A 19,187-nucleotide genomic window follows, 5' to 3' on the forward strand; every position below is an offset into this window, starting at 1 on the left:
TTTTTTTAGTAGAGGCGGAGTCTCGCTCTTGCTCAGGCTGGTCTCAATCTCCTGAGCTCAAGCAATCCTCCCACCTCAGTCTCCCAGAGTGCTAGGATTACAGGCGTGAGCCACCATGCCCGGCTGGGTTGTCTTTTTGTTGTTGGATTGGGAAGAATCAGATTAAATATGTTCTGTTAGTATCACTCATTCTAGTATCTCTTCTACTCTAGGTTACTGGAAGAAGAAATGGCCAGTGATCGTTCACCAGGTTTCTTCATAGAGGAACTTAATAAATACCGGCAGAAAAACAATGTAACACTTCAGTATCGTGAACTGCCTAAGACAGGACCTGCACATGACCTAAGGTAAGTTGCTATAAAAAAGGGTATGGCCCTATTAGGAAAATGGAAACTCTGGCACAATATTAAGTTTTTAATACTTTAGCCCTATAGTAAAGTTGCCAAAGAGTTCTGTGAGAGTCCTCTTGGCATAAAGTGGTCACCCAGATGACTCCAGAGAAAAAAGGGGGTATAGAAACCTTTCAATGCTTCAAGAAGATGTGCTGTTTTGGGTGACTGCTTAAATTATGTATTGAACGTAAGTTCAAACCCTCAAAGGTCATCATAGGAGGCAGTGGTGATTAGAACACTTTCCTTAGATGGTGCATAAGTTGTGTAATATTTTGTGAATATTCTCTTTGTAATCAGGTTTACATTTCAAGTTATAATAGATGAGAGAAAATTTCCAGAAGCTGAAGGTAGAACAAAGCAGGAAGCAAAAAATGCTGCGGCCAGATTAACTATTGAAATACTTAATAAAGAAAACAAGGTGAGTAATTGGCTTTTTTCTTAGTAAAAAGGAACTCACAGATCTATTTTATATTTCTTTACATTCAAGAGTTTGGTTCAATCTTTTTTCCCTGTCTCCGTGTCTATGGAACCCTCAGTGAGAGGTACACCTAGGAAATAATGGGCAAAGCTGGATAATATTTATTTAGAGTGTCAGCAGCAGTTAAATACTCTAAAGTTGAACAAATATGGAAAAGTGAGAAATACTTAGTGAGAAATGAGCTGACAGGTTCTGGAAAGAGTCCCTTCCATCTAACTGAGGCAGTACAGTAGAAAAGGAAAAAGAATGGGGAAGAGGGAGGAGGGGGGGCAATAACCTACCTAACAGGTACAGTGAACACTATTTGGGTGATGGGCATACTTATAGCCATGACACAAGCATTATAAAAGTGATCCATGTAACCAAAAACATTTGTAACCCCTTAATACTTTGAAATAAAAAGAAAAGAAAGAAAGAAAAGGAAAAAGAGGTAAAAGTGATTGTAGGGAAAATGATGTACAATCGTCCCTCAGTATCTGCAGGAAATTGGTTTGAGGACCCCTCACAGATACCAAAATCCACTGAGCTCAAGTCCTTTGTATAAAGTGGCATGATATTTGCATATAACCTATGCATATCCTCCTCTATACAGTCATGCATCGCTTATGGACTGGGATACGTTCTGAGAAATGCGTCGGTAGGCAATTTTGTCATTGTGCAAACATCATAGAGTGCACTTACACAATCCTAGATAGTGTAGCCTACTACGCATCTAGGCAATATTGTATAGCCTAGTGATCCTAGGCCACAAACCTGTACAGCTTGTTAATGTACTGATACTGCAGGCAATTGTAACACAGTGGTAAGTAGAATACTTGTATATCTAAATACAGAAAAGGACAGTAAAAATGCAGTATAAAAGATAAGAAATGGTACCTGTACAGGGCACCTACCACGAATGGAGCTTGCAGGACTGGAAGTTGCTCTGGGTGAGTCAGCGAGTGAGTGGTGAGTGGATGTGACGGCCTAGGACATTCCTGTGCACTACTATAGACTTTACGAACACCATACGCATGGGGTACGCTAAATTTATAAAAACATTTTTTCTTCAATAATAAAGTAACCTTAGCTTACTGTAACTTTATTACTTTATAAAAGTTAAATTTTGTTAACATTTTGACTCTTTTGTAATAACACTTAGCTTAACACACACATTGTACAGCTGTGCAAAAAGTATTATATTTTGTTTCTTTATATCCTTATTCTGTAAGCTTTTTTCTGTTTTTCAAATTTTTTATTTCTTTTTACTTTTTAAACTTTTTTGTTAAACACTAAGACACAAGTACACACATTAGCCTAGACCTACAGAGGGTCAGGATCGTCAAGATCACTGTCTTCCACCTCCACATCTTGTCCACTGGAAGGCCTTCAGGGGTAACACACACATGGAGCTGTCACCTCCTATGATAACAATACCTCCTTCTGGAACAGCTCCTGAAGGACCTGCCTGAGGCTCTTTTGCAATTAACTTTTTTTTTTTTAATAAATAGAAGGAATATACTCTAAAATAATGATAAATAGTATAGTATCGTAAATATGTAAACCAATAACATAGTTGTTTATTATCATTATCCAGTACCGTGTACTAATAATTGTATGTGCTATACCTTTGCACAACTTGCAGCACAGTAGATTTGTTTACACTAGCACCACCACAAATACGTGAATAGTGCATTGAACTATGACATTATGATGGCAATGACATCACTAGCTGATAGGAATTTTTCAGCTCCATTATAATCTTACGGGATCACTGTCATATATGCGGTCAGTTGTTAACTGAAACGTCATGTGGAACATGGCTATACTTTAAATCATTTCTAGATTACTTATAATACTTAATGCAATATAAATGCTATTTAATTAGTTGTTATACTGTATTGTTTAGGGAATGATGACAAGAAAAACATCTGTACATGTTTAGTACAGATGCAACCATCCTTTTTTTTCCAGATATTTTTGATCCAAGTTTGGTTGAATCAGGGATGTAGAACCCGTGGATAAGGGGAGCCAACTGTATATGGAGGGTAGTTAATGGAGAACCAATATATGTGTGATTGGTATCCCTGAAGATGAGAACAGAGTAAATAGCGAAGAATAAAATGAAGATATTCAGCAGAAAATGTTTATGAAATAAAGAAAAACTTGACTGTAGATTAAAACAACTCAAAGATATAGGAAAATACAGAACCACTCAGATCAACCTTGATCATTATGAAAGTACTGAGCTCCAGGGATGAAGAAAGAATGCTACAAGCACTTAGGAAGAAGAAGGAAAATATGTAAAATGGAAAAATGTTTTAAAAAGTGGTCAGGTGTGGTGGCTCATGCCTATAGTCCTAGCACTTTGGGAGGCCAAGACAGGAGGATCACTTGAAGCCAGGAGTTTGACATCAGCCTGAGCAAGAGCAAGACCATGTCTCTACAAAAAATAGAAAATTTAGCTGGGTGTGGTGGCATGTGCCTGTAGTTTTAGCCACTTGGGAGGCTGAGGCAGAGGATCACTCGAGCCCCAGGAATTTGAGGTTGCTGTGAGCTAGGCTGATGCCACGGCACTCTAGCCAGGGCAACAGCGCCAGAGTCTGTCTCAGGAAAAAAAAACAAAAACGTTTCATGCTTGTGCACAGCAACCTTAAAAACCAGGAGATAATGGAGCAGTGGTTGTAAAATGGTAAGTGCAGTCATTTACCTGTGAGACACAGAGGACCATTCTCACATATTGAAAATTTTGGAAAATTTGAACTTTCAATATACTGAAAAAACTTACTTCAAGATATCATCCTTCTGGCTGGGCACAGTGGCTCACGCCTATAATCCTAGCACTCTGAGAGGCCAAGGTGGGTGGATTGTTTGAGCTCAGGAGTTCAAGATCAGCCTGAACAAGAGTGAGACCCCATCTCTACTAAAAATAGAAAGAATTAGTTGGACAACTAAAAATATATAGAAAAAATTAGCCAGGCATAGTGGCCCATGCCTGTAGTCCCAGCTACTTGGGAGGCTGAGGCAGGAGGATCGCTTGAGCCTAGGAGTTTGAGGTTGCTGTGAGCTAGGCTGATGCCACGGCACTCTAGCCAAGGCAACAGAGCCAGACTCTGTCTCAAAAAAAAAAAAATATCATCCTTCTAACCAACATTGAAAAAAAATCAAGCAAAATAATCAATCATAACTATTAATGAGCTAGAAAACTGAGTCAAGAAGTTAGAAAAAACAACAATGGAATATCTTCCCCTCAAAAAACAGAAGAAAGAAAATAATAATGGCAGAAATTAATCTAAAAGAAACAAAAAAATAATTAAGAAATCAATAAAACCAAAAGCTAGTTCTTTGACAAGATTAATAAAACAGAAAAACTTTGAACAAGATTTTGTCAGATTAAGAAAAAAAGAAGGTATAAATAACAATAGCAGGAATGATGCTGTTATATTCGTCTTTTTCATTAGGTTGTAATCCAGGATATGGCTTTACCCTAATATCTGTTGTCCTATTTTTTGAGATTTAGAAAGAGTACCGCCCAGTCATAGAATGATTTAAAGGAAAAAAAGAAAAAGAAAGGGTACAGCAAGCTAGAAAGTGTTATTATATTTTGCAAGGAAAAACAAAAAAAATGGACAATTTTGGTTTTCCTGATGAAACTGTAAAAGGAAAATGGGTGATGTCTTTCTTATTGTTAAAATTTTTATCCTTGTGGGTTTTTTTTTCTGGTAGAGGGAGGTATATAGTTATGTTTTTACTCAAGGTGATATAGTAGGGAAACGCATAGCGTCTAAGTTGTCTTTCAAGTTGCTCTTTTAGTACTTTTATTAGAAAAATAAAAGGGTAAATCTTTGTTGTCATTTATATTAAACAACATTGTTTTTCTTTGCAGGCAGTTAGTCCTTTGTCATCGACAACAACAGATACTTCAAAAGGATTCTCCGTTGGAAATTACATAGGCCTTATTAATAGGATTGCCCAGAAGGCAAAACTAACTGTAAATTATGAACAATGTGAATCGGAGGAGCATGGGCCCATGAGGTGAGATGTAGTTCAGCCTTTCCTTCTGTTTTACTGTTTGGTTTTTTTTAATTCTTCTTTTTTTTTTTTGAGACAGAGTCTTGCTTTGTTGCTTGGGCTAGAGTGACGTGGCATCAGCCTAGCTCACAGCAACCTCAAACTCCTGGGCTCAAGCATCCTCCTGCCTCAGCCTCCCGAGTAGTTGGGACTGTAGGCATGTGCGACCAGGCCTGGCTAATTTTTTCTATTTTTGGTAGAGATGAGGGGAGGGGTATCACTCTTGCTCAGGCTGGTATCGTACCCCTGACTTCAAGTGATGCTCCCGCTTTGGCCTCCCAAAGTGCTGGGGTTACAGGCCTGAGCCACCAAGCCCAGCCGCCTTGTTTTCTTGTATCTAAGCAATAAAGTGGGCTTCTTTTTATAAATAAATCCATGCTTATCTAATTTTCCAGATATATTTCTGCTTTTTGTACATTTCTGTATGGAAGGTTTTATATGATTCATAAGCAAATGGGGACTTATAATTTGTAATCAAAATGCTTAATTGCTGCAGCCATGAGATCCATCTATCGTAATTGATCAAATTAGGGTAATGCTTTATTTCTAAGGTATATCTGGGTGGTTTAGCTGTGGGACACCTGAGAGAATACAGGGTACCTCTGCTTGCAGGACACAGAGATCTTCTCATCACTGAGGTCACGATGGCAGTAACTGTGTGACAATCTTTGTGCCACATGTGCAGAATGACTCCCCACAGGTGTCTGGTTAGGGAGCTGTTTGTCTCTCATATTTGATTAAATGGACAAATACCATGTATCAGAAGGAATGCCTTCTAGCCCTAGACTTTGAAGAGACCAGGATTTGAGGGATCTGATGAGGGAGACAGATGAACAAGAGCTTGAGAGTTACTGGGAACATCACCAGTGAGGTAAGATGTGTGGCATTGAGGCGAAAGAACAGATTGGAACTGGAAAAAACAGAAAGCAAATGAATATGAGGGAGATTGTTCTCAACTACAACTAACCAGTGAAATGAGAGAGAAGAAAAAATATCTATTAATAAGTGGCAAATAGTCCCATTTAGTATACTGTCCTGTGAAGTAACTCAGCCATTTACTTTTTACTTTGATGGCATTTGGGCCAGAATCAGGAAGAGAAAAATATGATAGTTTTCATTGGAATGAAATAGTCAGAAGTGAATTCTGTGACCCCACCTCAATAATTAAGAGACTATTTTATTTTTCCATAGCTCGCTTTTTTGATTCCTTTGAAATAAGCACTCTAACATTAAATACCTAAAAGAGAGAAGAAGTCTATTTGGGGGTGCCTGAACGAAACAGGGGCTATAGCAATGATCCAGTTGCTCAGCCCAGCTCTTTAATTCACGGCCTACCAGGGAAGACTTACTCTGGTTGGATGTGTTTCTCTCTGTGACCTCCAATTGAAACATAAAGTAAAAGAAATGCAAATACTGGAATAATCTTGCAATAATACATAGTAATTTCATGATATAAATTGCCATGTCTATTGCTTTACCCCTTAAAAATAACTCGTATATAATCGTCCACGTAGTCTTGCCTAAGCACAAATGTCCTTATGTCTAATAAAAGGAAAGTGTGGACTTCAATGTGGGGCATATACACTGTTGGGATTTTCTTAAGTTTTTGTGCACATAGCAGATGGCAGAAAATACTGGAGTTAGAGCAAAATCGATGCTTTGCTCATCTCCTGCAAAGGCCATAGCACTGTAACCTCATAGCTTCTCCTGTAGAAGTCCCACTTTCTCTGCTGGCCTTTTCTTTGCCATTTGAGCATCTCTGAAAAATTCATTGGATCTCTTTCTTTATTCCCTACCTCCATATCTTTTGATCTCTGGGGAATTTTAAAAAATCACCACTTAGTGCCTTTGTGCCAGATCTTTCAACAAAGCAACAAAGAGTTAGAAGTTGCCTGGAAGATGCAAGCTGAGACATCAGCTGATCCTGGTTATTCAAACAAATCGGTTCTCCATCTTACTGAAGGCTTAAACTATACAAGATATGAAATATAAATCTATCTAATAAATTAGTGTTAACTTCTTTGTTAATATGTGATTTTTTTCAAATCCTAAGTTCGATTTACTATATTTTTCATATTTGGATATGTACTGTCTCATTTCTCCTAGGTTTCATTGTAAATGCAAAATTGGGCAGAGAGAATTTGATATTGGTAAAGGTTCTTCTAAACAGGAGGCAAAACAGTTGGCTGCTAAACTTGCATATTTGCAGATACGATCAGAAGACCCCTATATGGTATGTACTGCTTTTGGATTTAATTTTTGTATTTTAACATTCCCTCTGACTTTGATTTGAGGTTAGACTGTGTTTATATAATGCCAAAGCGGCCAGGTAGTTGTGCAGCAAAATGATTCCTCTGTTGTGTGTCACACCAATGAGCCATAAGTCATGGAGCCATGAGGCCCCAGTGGGATAAAAGTTCAGTTGGCAACTCAGGGTTGTTTTTAAATCCAAATCAAACATCCATAAAATGTATTAATTTTGTAATTATTTGTGGTTGTAGGTTTGGTAAATGTGGGGACAGAAGTGTGATAGTACATAGAGACGGGAGCCACTGTAGAGAATTAATTTAGTTGCATTTAAGCCTACAAAGGGCTGCTCTTTCTTTCAGAAAGCTGATTCTTGTTCTTTTACTACTGAGTGTAACTTCAGAAGCATCCCTTCTGAGACCAGCAAATGGTACGTGTGGACAAACAATTGTGATATTTAACACATTCAAATTGCTGCCTGGAAAGAGCAACTTTTATGAAAACATTTAATGTTTAAGGAGGATTTGGAGAAACTCGTGATAAAAAATAGAATTGATAAACTAAGAGTTATACCCTTTTCTTCTAGTGCTTCCGAATCATCATTTGAAGTTAACTTTTCAGAAAATGCATCAATAAGAAATCATAACGATGACAGTTTAAGCAATTCTTCATATTCTATGGTATAGTATTAGTTTCTAAACTTCCTACTTAATCTTACTTTCCTGTGTTTCGTCATTTAAAAATGATCTCCAGTATTCTACCATAATTTTCACATTTTTATCTCATGCACTCTTACTAAATGATAATATTCAGTAGCCTTTTGACTCCCTCTTTTCTTTATTAACCCCCATTCCTCTCATGCAAAATTCTTCCATACTTCACTTCCATCTTTCCCTGCTTACCCTTGTATTTTAGCATATGCCTGTGATCTTGCTTTTCTCTCCCACCAGCTGGATAATATTTAAAGGTTCATTAATATAGTTTTGTTCTGTTTGTAAAAATCAGAACTAAACTTAAAATTAAAAATAAACTTAAAAATCATATAATGTTTTAACTGGGTGTGGTAGCACGTGCCTGTAGTCCCAGCTCCTTGGGAGGCTGAGGCGGGAGGATCACTTGAGCCCAGGAGTTCAAGACCAGCCTGGACAACATAGAGAGACCCTGTTTCAAAAGAAAAAATCACATACTTTTTATGGTGATGATTAGTGTTAAAAAAGTATTCTATTTATAAAGAACTGCAAATCAATAAGAAAAAGACAAGTAACTCAGTAGAAAAATGTGTAAAGTATCTGAACAGACATTTCAGAGAAGAGATACTCAAATGGGAAACAAACATGAAAAGGTGATTTACTTTACGAAGAATCAGGGAAATGCAAATCAAAACAACAATTAGATACCATTCCAAACCCATCAGATTGGCAAAATTTCAGACTTACAATACTAAGTGTTGGTATAGGGCTTGATGAGAGTATAGATACTGATGGACTAAGAAACATGGTCACAGAGCCTTCTAGAAGTACAGGAGAAAGAACAATAAGAGAATGTAAGATGACTGATTTAATCATCTGAAATGACTTTCTGTTTTCTTTTGTTATAGGATGATCTCAAAAATAGTCACAAGAAGGTAAAAAGGTGAGTGTCATTATTCATTTGAACATAGTTTGAACTGAAGTTTTATTTTAGACTTAGTCTGCTAGCCCTATTTATTATGTCTTCAATATTTTAGAGTATTATACACCCTAATTTGAGTGGCATTTCAGAAGAAGTAGAAAGCTTGAAATCTACAAACAAATAATTTAAATGTGTAGAGAAATCTTTGAATATAGGTACATGCTACCCTGTAGACATAAAATGCTATGAGAGTATTGTGAGAGTAATTAGTTAAGAGTATTATTTTGGATGAGGCTGACAAGGAAGTGGGCTTGGAGAGATGTTTTCAAGAGAAGTGCATTATTTTGCAAACAAGTAAGTAGGGTTAAAATAATGTCATAAACTTGGATAAAAGAAAAAAGATCAAATGTTATGTCAATTCTGGTGAATTGGTTTCTTTAACTGAAGAGAAAAGCAAGGTTGTAAATATGGTCAGAAACGAGGGTGAGATGGCAGCAGGAGCCGTTATGAGCCACCAGTGTATTCTGAACAGTGGAGAGATGTGTCGAAGAAGATGATCCTGGCGTGGATGTGTGGACGGAGAGAAGAGAGGTCTGCGTGTGAGGGGATGAGGCCCTCAGCCGCGGTTACTGCAGCACTGAGGAGGGATGAGGAGAGTTGGTGAGAGAGACTGTAAAGGAAGAGTAGACATGACTTGAGGGGATAGAGCCCAGTATCTGGGTAAGAGCATGAAGAGGAGGCACGGGAGACAGGAGTGGAAGATTGCTCTATTTGGCATGGGACACAGTCAGGAACCATGGCACTGATGGTGCTAAGGAAGTTGAAGACTCGAGGGCTTAGAGGGAAGATAGCAATTTGGATATGTTCAGTTTTAGGCGGTGTTTGAACTTCCAGTTGCACATGGCTTATCCCCAGTAGGGAATCACGGCCAGAATGAGGGTGCAAGGAGGTGCTCTGCCTGAGGTTTTGAGTCCAGAGGAAGAAAAGGAGAGGCTAGTGGCAAGTCAACAATGAGTGTTTTAAGGGGAGAAAAGGAACCAGGAAAGGGATGAAACATTATTAGAGGACAGAGGAGAACTGTAAGTATATAGTTTTATAAAGAAAAAAGGTTAACACTTGCTACCCTGTTATTCTAATAGTTGACTCAAAATATAAAAAGCCTAGCACAAGACATAAAACCTACTCTAAACAAGTTATATTTGATTCCAGTTTTATTTGAGTTTTACATTCTACTCTTAATTTTTAGAAATTTGGCACCTAGATTTTGTCCTCCCGAGACAAATGGAAACAAGTATACTATGGACGTCAGGTAAGATGGAACTCTGAAACAGAATTGTTTAAGCATATGTTTGTTCATTCAACAGAAGGTCCTTAAGGGCCTGTTATGAGGTTAAATTATGTTTCCACCTGAACAGTTGAATTGTTGTAGGAAAATCAGCCCTACAAAGGATCATTATCTCTTGGAGAAGTAAGATTCAGACATATCCAAAGGGAATGTGGTATATATAGATCTCTCTGACACTTATGTGCATTTCTCTGGCATCTGTGCAAGTTTTTAATATTGAAAGCAAATACTCCTGCAAACCAGTGATTTTTTTTTTTTAAAAAGTACTTCTGTAGGGAGCAGAATTGATCTGCCTGAATTTGTTTTCTGTTTTCCAGCTCCATACCAGATTTCACTTGAAAAAAAGGTATTTGGGTTTAAATGAAATATCTAAAATGAAGGAGGCCTATTTGCAACAGGGGCCACTGAATATAAGTTTAAAAAACAATAAAGAATCAACAAATATTTATAAAGCATCTAATATATAATTGGCACTGTGCTGGGCCTTGGGTTTATAGTAGGAACAAATAGAAACAAACAAACTCCTGCTCTCGTGGAGTTCTGGGGGGATGACTGACATTGAATGAACAATTACATGTAAAATCTGCCCTTGCAAACTATGGTCAGAGCTCTGAAAGAAAAGCAATGGCATGGTGAGAATGGAAGCAGGACCCTTGGATTTAGGGCGAGAGGTGAGGCAAGCCTGTGAGGTCACATTTGTGGGGAGGCCTGAAGGATGAGTTAGCACAGAGCGGTGGGGAGGCTCTGTGCTGGGTGCAAGGAAGGGCATGTGGGAAGGAAAGGGTGGAAAAGGTGATGTTGAGTGTTCAAGAAGCAGACAGGAGGCTTGGAGTGTGTTGGGAGTGCAGTGAGCAGGGAACAGCGCTATGAGATGAGGCTGCAGGGGGAGGCAGGGACCACATCATGTGGCACCTTGCAGGCCACTTCAGGTCTTTCTATTTTTTGCTGAATGCAAAAGTTGAGCTATTGGAGGGTTTGGGCAACAGAGAGCCATGATCAGACTCAGTATCCATCCCTCTGGTTGCCGTGTGGATCATGGATGGGAGCAGGGCAGGTTAGAAAGTCAGAGGTCCAGGTACTGCAGGAGTCAAGGTACTGCAGGAGCCTGAGGCAAATGTGGGCTGGGGTGAAGATGTTGGAGGAGGAGAAAAGTAGACAGATACTAGACATATGTTTTGGAAGTAGAATTGACAGGCCTTAGTGACAGAATGTGGGGCATGTGAGGGAGAAGAGAAAACCAGGTGTTAATAACGTAGGCAGGCTCAGAGCATATGCCCATTTCTCTTATAAGAGCGTGGTGGTGGCTGTGGCGCACAATATGGCAATTCTTTCTAATATTTTGTGCTTGTGATAGGATTCTTTATCATGGCTCTTGAACAGCCAGGAGTTGACTGTGACTCCCAGGGATGATCTGTTATGTCGGGCTCTCCATGGGAGGAGGATGGGGAAGGACTGCCCTTTGTGAACCTTTCTGCCAAGTGGACCTTTCTTACTTAGAAAGAGCGAATAACGTTTGTTATACAGTCCATTACAGGGAAAGAGGGTGGGGAGGAGGGAAGGGTGGACACTGCATCTCAGAATAACAGTGGTATTTGTCTTTAAGGTTTGCCAAGGATTTTAACGAAATAGAACCAATTGGCACAGGCGGATTTGGCCAAGTTTTCAAAGCAAAACACAGAATTGATGGAAAGACTTACGTTATTAAGCGTGTTAAATATAATAGCGAGTAAGTAGTAAATGTTTTATTTTTTTGAATGAGAAGGTATGTTGAACTTGCACTATTCTCTTTTATGTTTCCCTCTTCTTTATTGGTGTATCATTTGCTTCTTTCTGGTCCTCCTTAAACATTTCATTCTGCCAAGAGGAGCTTGGCTTGCTCTGAACTTTGTAGTAATTTCAGTAAAAAAATGGATGTGCCATTGATTATCCGTTTGAGGCTGTCGTGAAAATTGAAGCTATAGAATCATTTGGTTCAAGGTGACCTTTGAGATGTTCTAGGCTCACTTCTTTATTTTACAGATAAGGAGACTGAGATGCAAAGATGCAAACTGATTTGTCTAAGGTAAAAGCTAGTTAGTAATTGTCCTGATTGTCTATTATTGCATAATAAACTGCTCCAAAATGCAGTGGCTTAAAAACAGCAGTTTATTGTTATATCTCATGGTCCTGTGGGTTGATTGTCTCATCTTGGCAGTTCTCACATGGGGTCTCCCAGGTGTTTGCAGTCAGGAGTCATCTGAAAGCTCGACTGGGCTGGATAACCAAGCTGGCTAGCAATTGACGCTGGCCGTGGGCTGGAAGTTCAGCCGTGACTGTCAATCAGAGCACACACGTGGCCTCATTCTGTGGCCTGGGCTTTTCCCAACTTAGGGCTGAGTTTCAAGGATCTTCCTAGAACAAGTCATCAGGAGAACAGGAGGGAGTGGCAAGTCTTCTTTTGACCTAGTCTTAGAAGATCCAGAATGTCACTTCTACCACCTTATATTAGTTAAACAAGTCACTAAAGCCAGCTCAAGGGAAGGGCAAATAGACTCCCTCTCTTAATTCGAGGGATGGGTGCATGTATGGGAAGGGAAGGAAGTGATGATGATTGTCTTTGAATGCTACTATGTAATGAGGTGGAGATGGAGAACTCATCCACACCGGAACGCCAATCCACTGTGTTCCCACTATAACCCATTGCTTCCCATGTTTTTTTATGTATTATCTGCCCCCTCCCCCTCAGTGGATAGCAGAATGCCTTCAGGAAGGAAAACACATAGTAAGAAGGTCTTCACCAGTTCACCAATCTTGCTTGTTGCTCTCTGACAATTGTTGCTGTGTATAAACTGGAAAGACTGATCCCTCAAAGACTAGAGAAGGAGATGAAAAAGGAATCTGGGCTAAGGAAAACGACAGGAGCAAAGCACAAGCAGGCATGGAGTGCCAGGTGCTCTTCATCCCAGCCAAACAAACCTACTTCCTGTCCCCGTGGACAATGCCTTGCACTTGGAAGATCCTCATACCTTCTCGGCATCAAAACAAGGCTTTTTCCTTCTTCATTGTTTTACTTAACAAGAATGAAGAAAACACAGTGGAAAGTTTTAAGAATAGACTAGACCAGGCAGAAGAAACTCAGAGCTTGAAGACAACTCTTTCAAATTAATTCAGTCAGTCAAAAATAAAGAAGCAGAGAATTAAGAGGAATGAACAAAGCCTACAAGAAATAGGAGATTAAGTAAAATGGCCAAATATAAGGATCATAGGCATCCCTGAGGGTGAAGAAGACAATGCACAAGGGATGGAAAACCTATTTGAGGGAATAATTGAGGAAAACTTCCTTGGTCTTGCTAGAGATTTAGACATCCAGGTACAGGAAGCTCAATGAACACCTGGGAGATTCGTTGCATAGAGCCAATCACAAAGACACATAGTCATCAGCCTGGCCAAAGTCAAGATGAAGGAGGAACTTCTGCAAGTCGTGAGGCAAAAACATCAAGTAAATTACAAAGGAAAACCTATCAGGCTAACTGCACAATTCTCGACTGAGACCTTACAAGACAGAAGAGATTGGGGCCCCATCTTCAATCTTCTTAAACAGAACAACTGCCAGCCTAGAATTTTGTATGCTGCAAAACTAAGTTTATACTCCCGTAATATTTTGAAACAATAAAAAAAAATCAAAAAAGAAAAGAAAGGAAAAGAAAAGCACTGGAAAAGGAAAAAATGAAAATAAAATCTTTTATTTTTCTTATTGTTAATTAATCTAACAGATAACAGTTTGTTCATAATGATAGCAATAATGTATTTGTATGTTTATATATGTATGTATGTGCGTATATATGTGACTGGTCTAAATGCACCAATTAAAAGTGTGTGTGTGTGTACATATATATATGAATGAAGGAACAATAGTCCTATATATATAGGAATGAAGGACTGTTGTTCCTTCCATTAGATAGCAGTTTTTAAAAATGGTAATAATGTTGATGAAGGTGCAGTATCTTGGACATATCTAGTGGCTTATGAATTGGTACAACATATTTAAATATATACTTGGAAATAAGAATGTGGAGCCATAAAAATGTGCATACACTTTGACTCAAGGATTTCCTCTTTGAAAACCTGTTCTAAGAATATTATCCAAATTATGGGTATATACAAGAAGATATAAATCACAGTGAAAAATTAAGACAAACAAATAAAGCAATAAAGAAATGACTAAATATGTTGTGTTCTCTCCCCTGATCAAGGGCTGTAATTTTGCTGCCATTAAAAATGAGAGTTACATACTGAAATATTTACACATGAAATGATTTGATGCTAGAAGTTGCATCAGAATAATTCAGAGGAAAATGAGGAAGTGGATAAGAGCTGGGAGTCAATAACTGTTTCATCTGGTGATGGCTATGTAGGGGTTCATTATACTATTTGCTCTACTTTTTTATGTTTTTAATCTTACCTTAAAAACTTTGTAAGTGGCTGGGTGTGGTGGCGCATACCTGTAGTCCCAGCTACTCGAGAGGCTGAGGCGGGAGGATCACTTGAGCCCAGGAGTTTGAGGTTGCTGTGAGCTAGGCTGATGCCATAGCACTCACTCTAGCCCAGGCAACAAAGCAAGACTCTGTCTCAAAAAAAAAAAAAAAAACATAACTTTGTAAGTGATGTTTATATAGATTGTGTTACAACAAGGAATACTGTAAGGATAGTATGTTATATGGAAAAATAGGATAAAAATTAAATATAATTACAAATATAGAAAAATGTATTTGAAGAAAGACTGTAAGAAATAATCCAGGCTGGGCCTGGTGGCTCACACTTGTAATCCCAGCACTTTGGGAGGCCAAGGTAGGAGGATCGTTTGAGCTCAGCATTTGGAGACCAGCCTGGGCAACATCGTGAAACCCTGTCTCTACAAAAAAATTTTTTTAAAAAAGGCAATAATCCAAAATAATAATGAATTGTTTTAGGATTATAGTGGTAACAGTATTTTTTTCCTTATTTTTACAAATTTATGTCATAGAGTTCTGGCATTTTTTTAAATTAAAAGATAATATTGTAAAATATTTGCTTATCCTTCCTCATCTTTGAAATCTCAAATTTATTTAATCCATTTAGTTTGAATTGTTTTAGTTCTTGACAGCACATCCCTATAAAGCTCCTGCAATCTGCATAATTTATCCTCTTTGTGTATTTTTGCCCCACATTGAAAATCCTGAATTAGGTTCTTCATGCTGCCTGGGTTATCTATGCTTGCTGTGCAAATGGGGTTTGCTTGTCAAATCCAAGGATTTTTAACACAAGTCTAAACAAAATATAATGTAAAAATTGTATCACTGGCATTTCAAAGACCACTACAAGTGATTTTTAAATTATCTGCTGTTTGGAATTATTTATGTCACTGCTTTTCCTTTTATGCTGAGGGTGAAAACAGCTAATTTTTTTTTTTCTGTATGTTCGCTTTTTCCTTTGAGTCTCTTGGCTTCCATTCTAAAACTCAGTGTGGGAACCAAACCAACTGTTCAATAAGGGACTGTAGATAGTGGTGTCCTGTTACATGAGGTGTTTTGTAGTTGTTGTCAGGGAGTATCCTGACACTTTCATGTTCTGTTTGTTTTAACTAGGAAGGTAGAGCGTGAAGTAAAGGCGCTGGCAGAACTTGATCATGTAAATATTGTTCACTATCATGGTTGTTGGGATGGAATTGATTATGATCCTGAGAGCGGTGGTTACAGTACTACAAATGGTGACTGCAAATCTGAGAACAGCACGAATTATTCAAGGTAACTAAAAAAAAAATTCTCCTAGCCGTAACTGGATGGAGTGAAACTATCATTTACTATGAGTGGGCCACTGGATAAGGCCATTAATCATCACATTTAATAATCACAACCACCTCCAAGAGACACTGTTATCTTTCCATCCTGCAGATAAGGAGACAATGACAGCCTTTTCTTTGCTCCTCTCCAGCTTCCAAATTTGGTCTTAAAAACCTATTTTTACGCCCTAAGCTGTTTTTAAAATCTCAGGTTTAGCTTTCCTGACTCCATTGTTGAATGTCTAGTTTTGCTTCTGTGCCTGGCTTCAGCATAGGTTGCAGATGCAATCTTGTGAAGAGTTTCACATGCAGATGCTGCATCTGGGGGCTCCCTCCTCAGCTGCCAACACTTTTCTGTTCCTCTCTTCAGACCCTGTTTGGTGTGGGCAGTCAAAGGGTCTCTTCAGAATGCAGCCACATGACTTACGGTGGGTGGTGGGCAGTGCAAACAACTTGAAGACAATGAGCTGTGGAGGGAGCACCCCACCTTGCATCTCCCATGTTTTGTCTCAGTTAAGTCACCGCCAAAGGACTGGAGATTCCAAAGAGCTGGCATCCACCTTTCAAAGTCACTCAGCCTTTCTTGGGGACAGTCCTCTCACTGAAATCCTGAGGCCACTGGGGGCCAGTTCATTGGTTGTCTCCTGACTCCAGCCTCATCTCCATCCTGCATAACTGAGAACTTTATCAATTTCAGGTGTTACTGACCATCAGCATACAGGACTTCTTCAGCTTTCAGCAAATTCTTGACTACCTCTTCCTGTTTTCCAGCCAACATATATACAAAGAATATAAATTGATATTGAGGCTGACTTAGTCCAGAAAAAAATATAAAACATGATTAGCAAAAATGAATCTACCAACTTATATCTCATAGCAATTTGTTGATACTTCTAGAGTACCTACGCTGTGCTGTTGTTTTAGATTTGTTTTTCCTTTACCTCTCACATCTTAGACTACAATCCCCATGATGGCAAGGACGGTGTTTAACTCATTTTCTCATATGTAGGTGCCTGTTCTGTGCCTTTCACAAAATAGATGCTCAATAGATTGATGGTGAATTAAACTGTTTCAACATTACACTATATAATAATGAAATTTGGTTTTCTGCAGCTCCATTATATTAGTGCTCCTATTCCTATGTGTTAGCAAATGTGATCAAGGATCTTCAGCAGTAAAGAATGGGCAGGCTCATACCTTACAAATTAGCTTAACAAATAAAGCTCTGGACATCTGGGAACTTATGACTTAAATAAAAAATGGTTTATTATGTTTTGATTCAAAGTCATTACATTTAGATTTTTGTTTTGAGACATGTTTGGGGGTTCTTAAGAAGATAAGTTATAATTTTTTAAAAAATGTATTTTTATAAGTTTATTTTTAATAAAGTTACTTTTAACATACTGTGAATTTTATATCCAGACCAGAGACTAAGTGTCTTTTCATCCAAATGGAATTCTGCGATAAAGGGACATTGGAGCAATGGATGGATAGCAGAAGTGCCAAGAACCTAGACAAAGAATTGGCTTTGAAATTCTTTGAACAAATAACAACAGGAGTGGATTATATACACTTCAAACAGTTAATTCATAGAGATCTTAAGGTAAGTGGAAAAATGTACTTTGTTAGTTGATAAATACAATTTAGTAATTTTTAAATCTATCTTCTTTAGTTTTAGAATTGTGATTGATTGATAGTCATGAGGAAATAATATCTCTGATCCTCTGAGGTTAGAATGGGTCTAGAGCTTGCCCCATTACCATCCCATAGAACTACTCAGAAGATCTCCAGGGCTCGTGAACTTGTGACAATGAACCCTATAGGAAGGCCTGTTCACTTCTGGTCCTATTTGGCTGATAGTCATATCTCAGTTGACTATTAGCTTTCGTACATTGAACATTTCCATGCAAATGATGACTGTGGCCGTCCCTGCCTCTGCTGCTCCTCAGGCTTATTTGAGAGGCAGAAGGGCCTCTGTTTGTTGACTGTGGCTTTGGGAATGTGGTTCCCTAATCTCTCAATTACTCTTGAGGGCAGTCACAGCTCCTGGGTCCAGAGCTGGTATTTTCTTCAGCCCCATGTTTAGAACACTTCAGTAATTTAAACGTTGGAACATATATCATCCCTTAGTATTTTCATTTTCTTCTGGCTTTCATGGTCTGGACAAGCAGTTTTCCCATTTTTCCTTCTCACCTAGATGAAGGAAGAAGAGAGAACAGCTTTTCACAATCTCTCCTGCATACTCTAGTCCCTGGGACTTGCCTACTCCCATCACGAGAGCTGGCCATGCTGAATCCTATCCCTTTGCTCATGTTCTTCTCTCATGGGACACTCTTCTGTCTGCCCCCTGTGGTCCCAATTCCTTTATTTAGCTTTTCCTGATCACTCCGGATCTGCCTTTTTCTGTTCTAGGCAGAAGCACCTTATCTATGTGGGTCTTGGCTATCTGCTCACCCTGCCTGTCTAAAACAATCAGAAATAAGGCATGAAGCAAAACATTTCCTTAAGACCTGGACTAATGTGTGCAGCCTTTCCTCAAGTAGATGTCTAGCCTTGTCCTGGGATGGGGAACTCTCTAACTCCCCTCTTTGGACAACACTATTAGGATATTAGGATGTATTAAAGCAACTCCTTTGGTCATTTCCATACTCGAATCCTGGATCCATCCCCTGGGACCTTGCAGAGCAGAAGCCACCTTTTACTTGACAGCTCCTCAGATATTTGAAGTCAGCCATGCCCCAAGCCACCTCTGCTGTCAGCTAAAAAGTCCTTTCTTCCTTCACCTGGCATTTTGAAGACCAATGATAGTAAATTCCCTGATTTGGGCTACTTGTGTAAGGGTAAAAGTCTTATAAGTAAATATACAAATAGCCATTGATAAATATGATTTGGACATATAATAGTATGTCAAATTGGTACATATAAATTACATATTTGTTTCTTCCATAGCCAAGTAACATATTTTTAGTAGATACGCAACAAATAAAGATTGGAGACTTTGGACTTGTAACATCCCTGAAAAATGATGAAAAGCGAACCAGTGATAAAGGAACTTGGCAATACATGAGCCCAGAACAGGTATTGCCCTATCTATGGGTCTGTTTCTGGATTCTGTTCTGTTTCATTGATTTATATTTTTCTCTTTAATATTATACTGTTTTAATTATTGTAGCATTATAAAATAGGTTTTAGTATTAGAACGGTAGGACCTGCCACATTATTTTTCAATTTTAAGATGCTCTTAACTATTCACATATATTTTACTTC

At 38.5% G+C, this 19,187-nt stretch overlaps 1 protein-coding gene across 3 annotated transcripts in view; it reads left to right on the top strand.

Annotated features, from left to right (window-relative positions):
• The window catches only part of EIF2AK2 (eukaryotic translation initiation factor 2-alpha kinase 2), a 30,552-nt gene that overhangs the window by 4,833 nt on the left and 6,532 nt on the right, over positions 1 to 19,187 (top strand). For 2 of the 3 annotated variants that reach the window (XM_012653878.1, XM_012653879.1), the window contains exons 2-13: positions 213 to 347; positions 690 to 810; positions 4,736 to 4,884; positions 7,027 to 7,153; positions 7,530 to 7,597; positions 7,754 to 7,847; positions 8,765 to 8,799; positions 10,025 to 10,087; positions 11,727 to 11,849; positions 15,727 to 15,885; positions 17,343 to 17,523; positions 18,870 to 18,998. In XM_012653878.1, the coding sequence (XP_012509332.1) occupies positions 213 to 347; positions 690 to 810; positions 4,736 to 4,884; positions 7,027 to 7,153; positions 7,530 to 7,597; positions 7,754 to 7,847; positions 8,765 to 8,799; positions 10,025 to 10,087; positions 11,727 to 11,849; positions 15,727 to 15,885; positions 17,343 to 17,523; positions 18,870 to 18,998 (1,384 nt within the window). The remainder of the gene's footprint in view (positions 1 to 212; positions 348 to 689; positions 811 to 4,735; positions 4,885 to 7,026; positions 7,154 to 7,529; positions 7,598 to 7,753; positions 7,848 to 8,764; positions 8,800 to 10,024; positions 10,088 to 11,726; positions 11,850 to 15,726; positions 15,886 to 17,342; positions 17,524 to 18,869; positions 18,999 to 19,187) is intronic. The other variant, XM_012653880.1, reaches the window with a different exon arrangement.

This window comes from Propithecus coquereli, unplaced genomic scaffold (assembly GCF_000956105.1).
Source record: "Propithecus coquereli isolate 6110/MARCELLA unplaced genomic scaffold, Pcoq_1.0 Scaffold43, whole genome shotgun sequence".
NCBI lineage: Eukaryota > Metazoa > Chordata > Mammalia > Primates > Indriidae > Propithecus > Propithecus coquereli.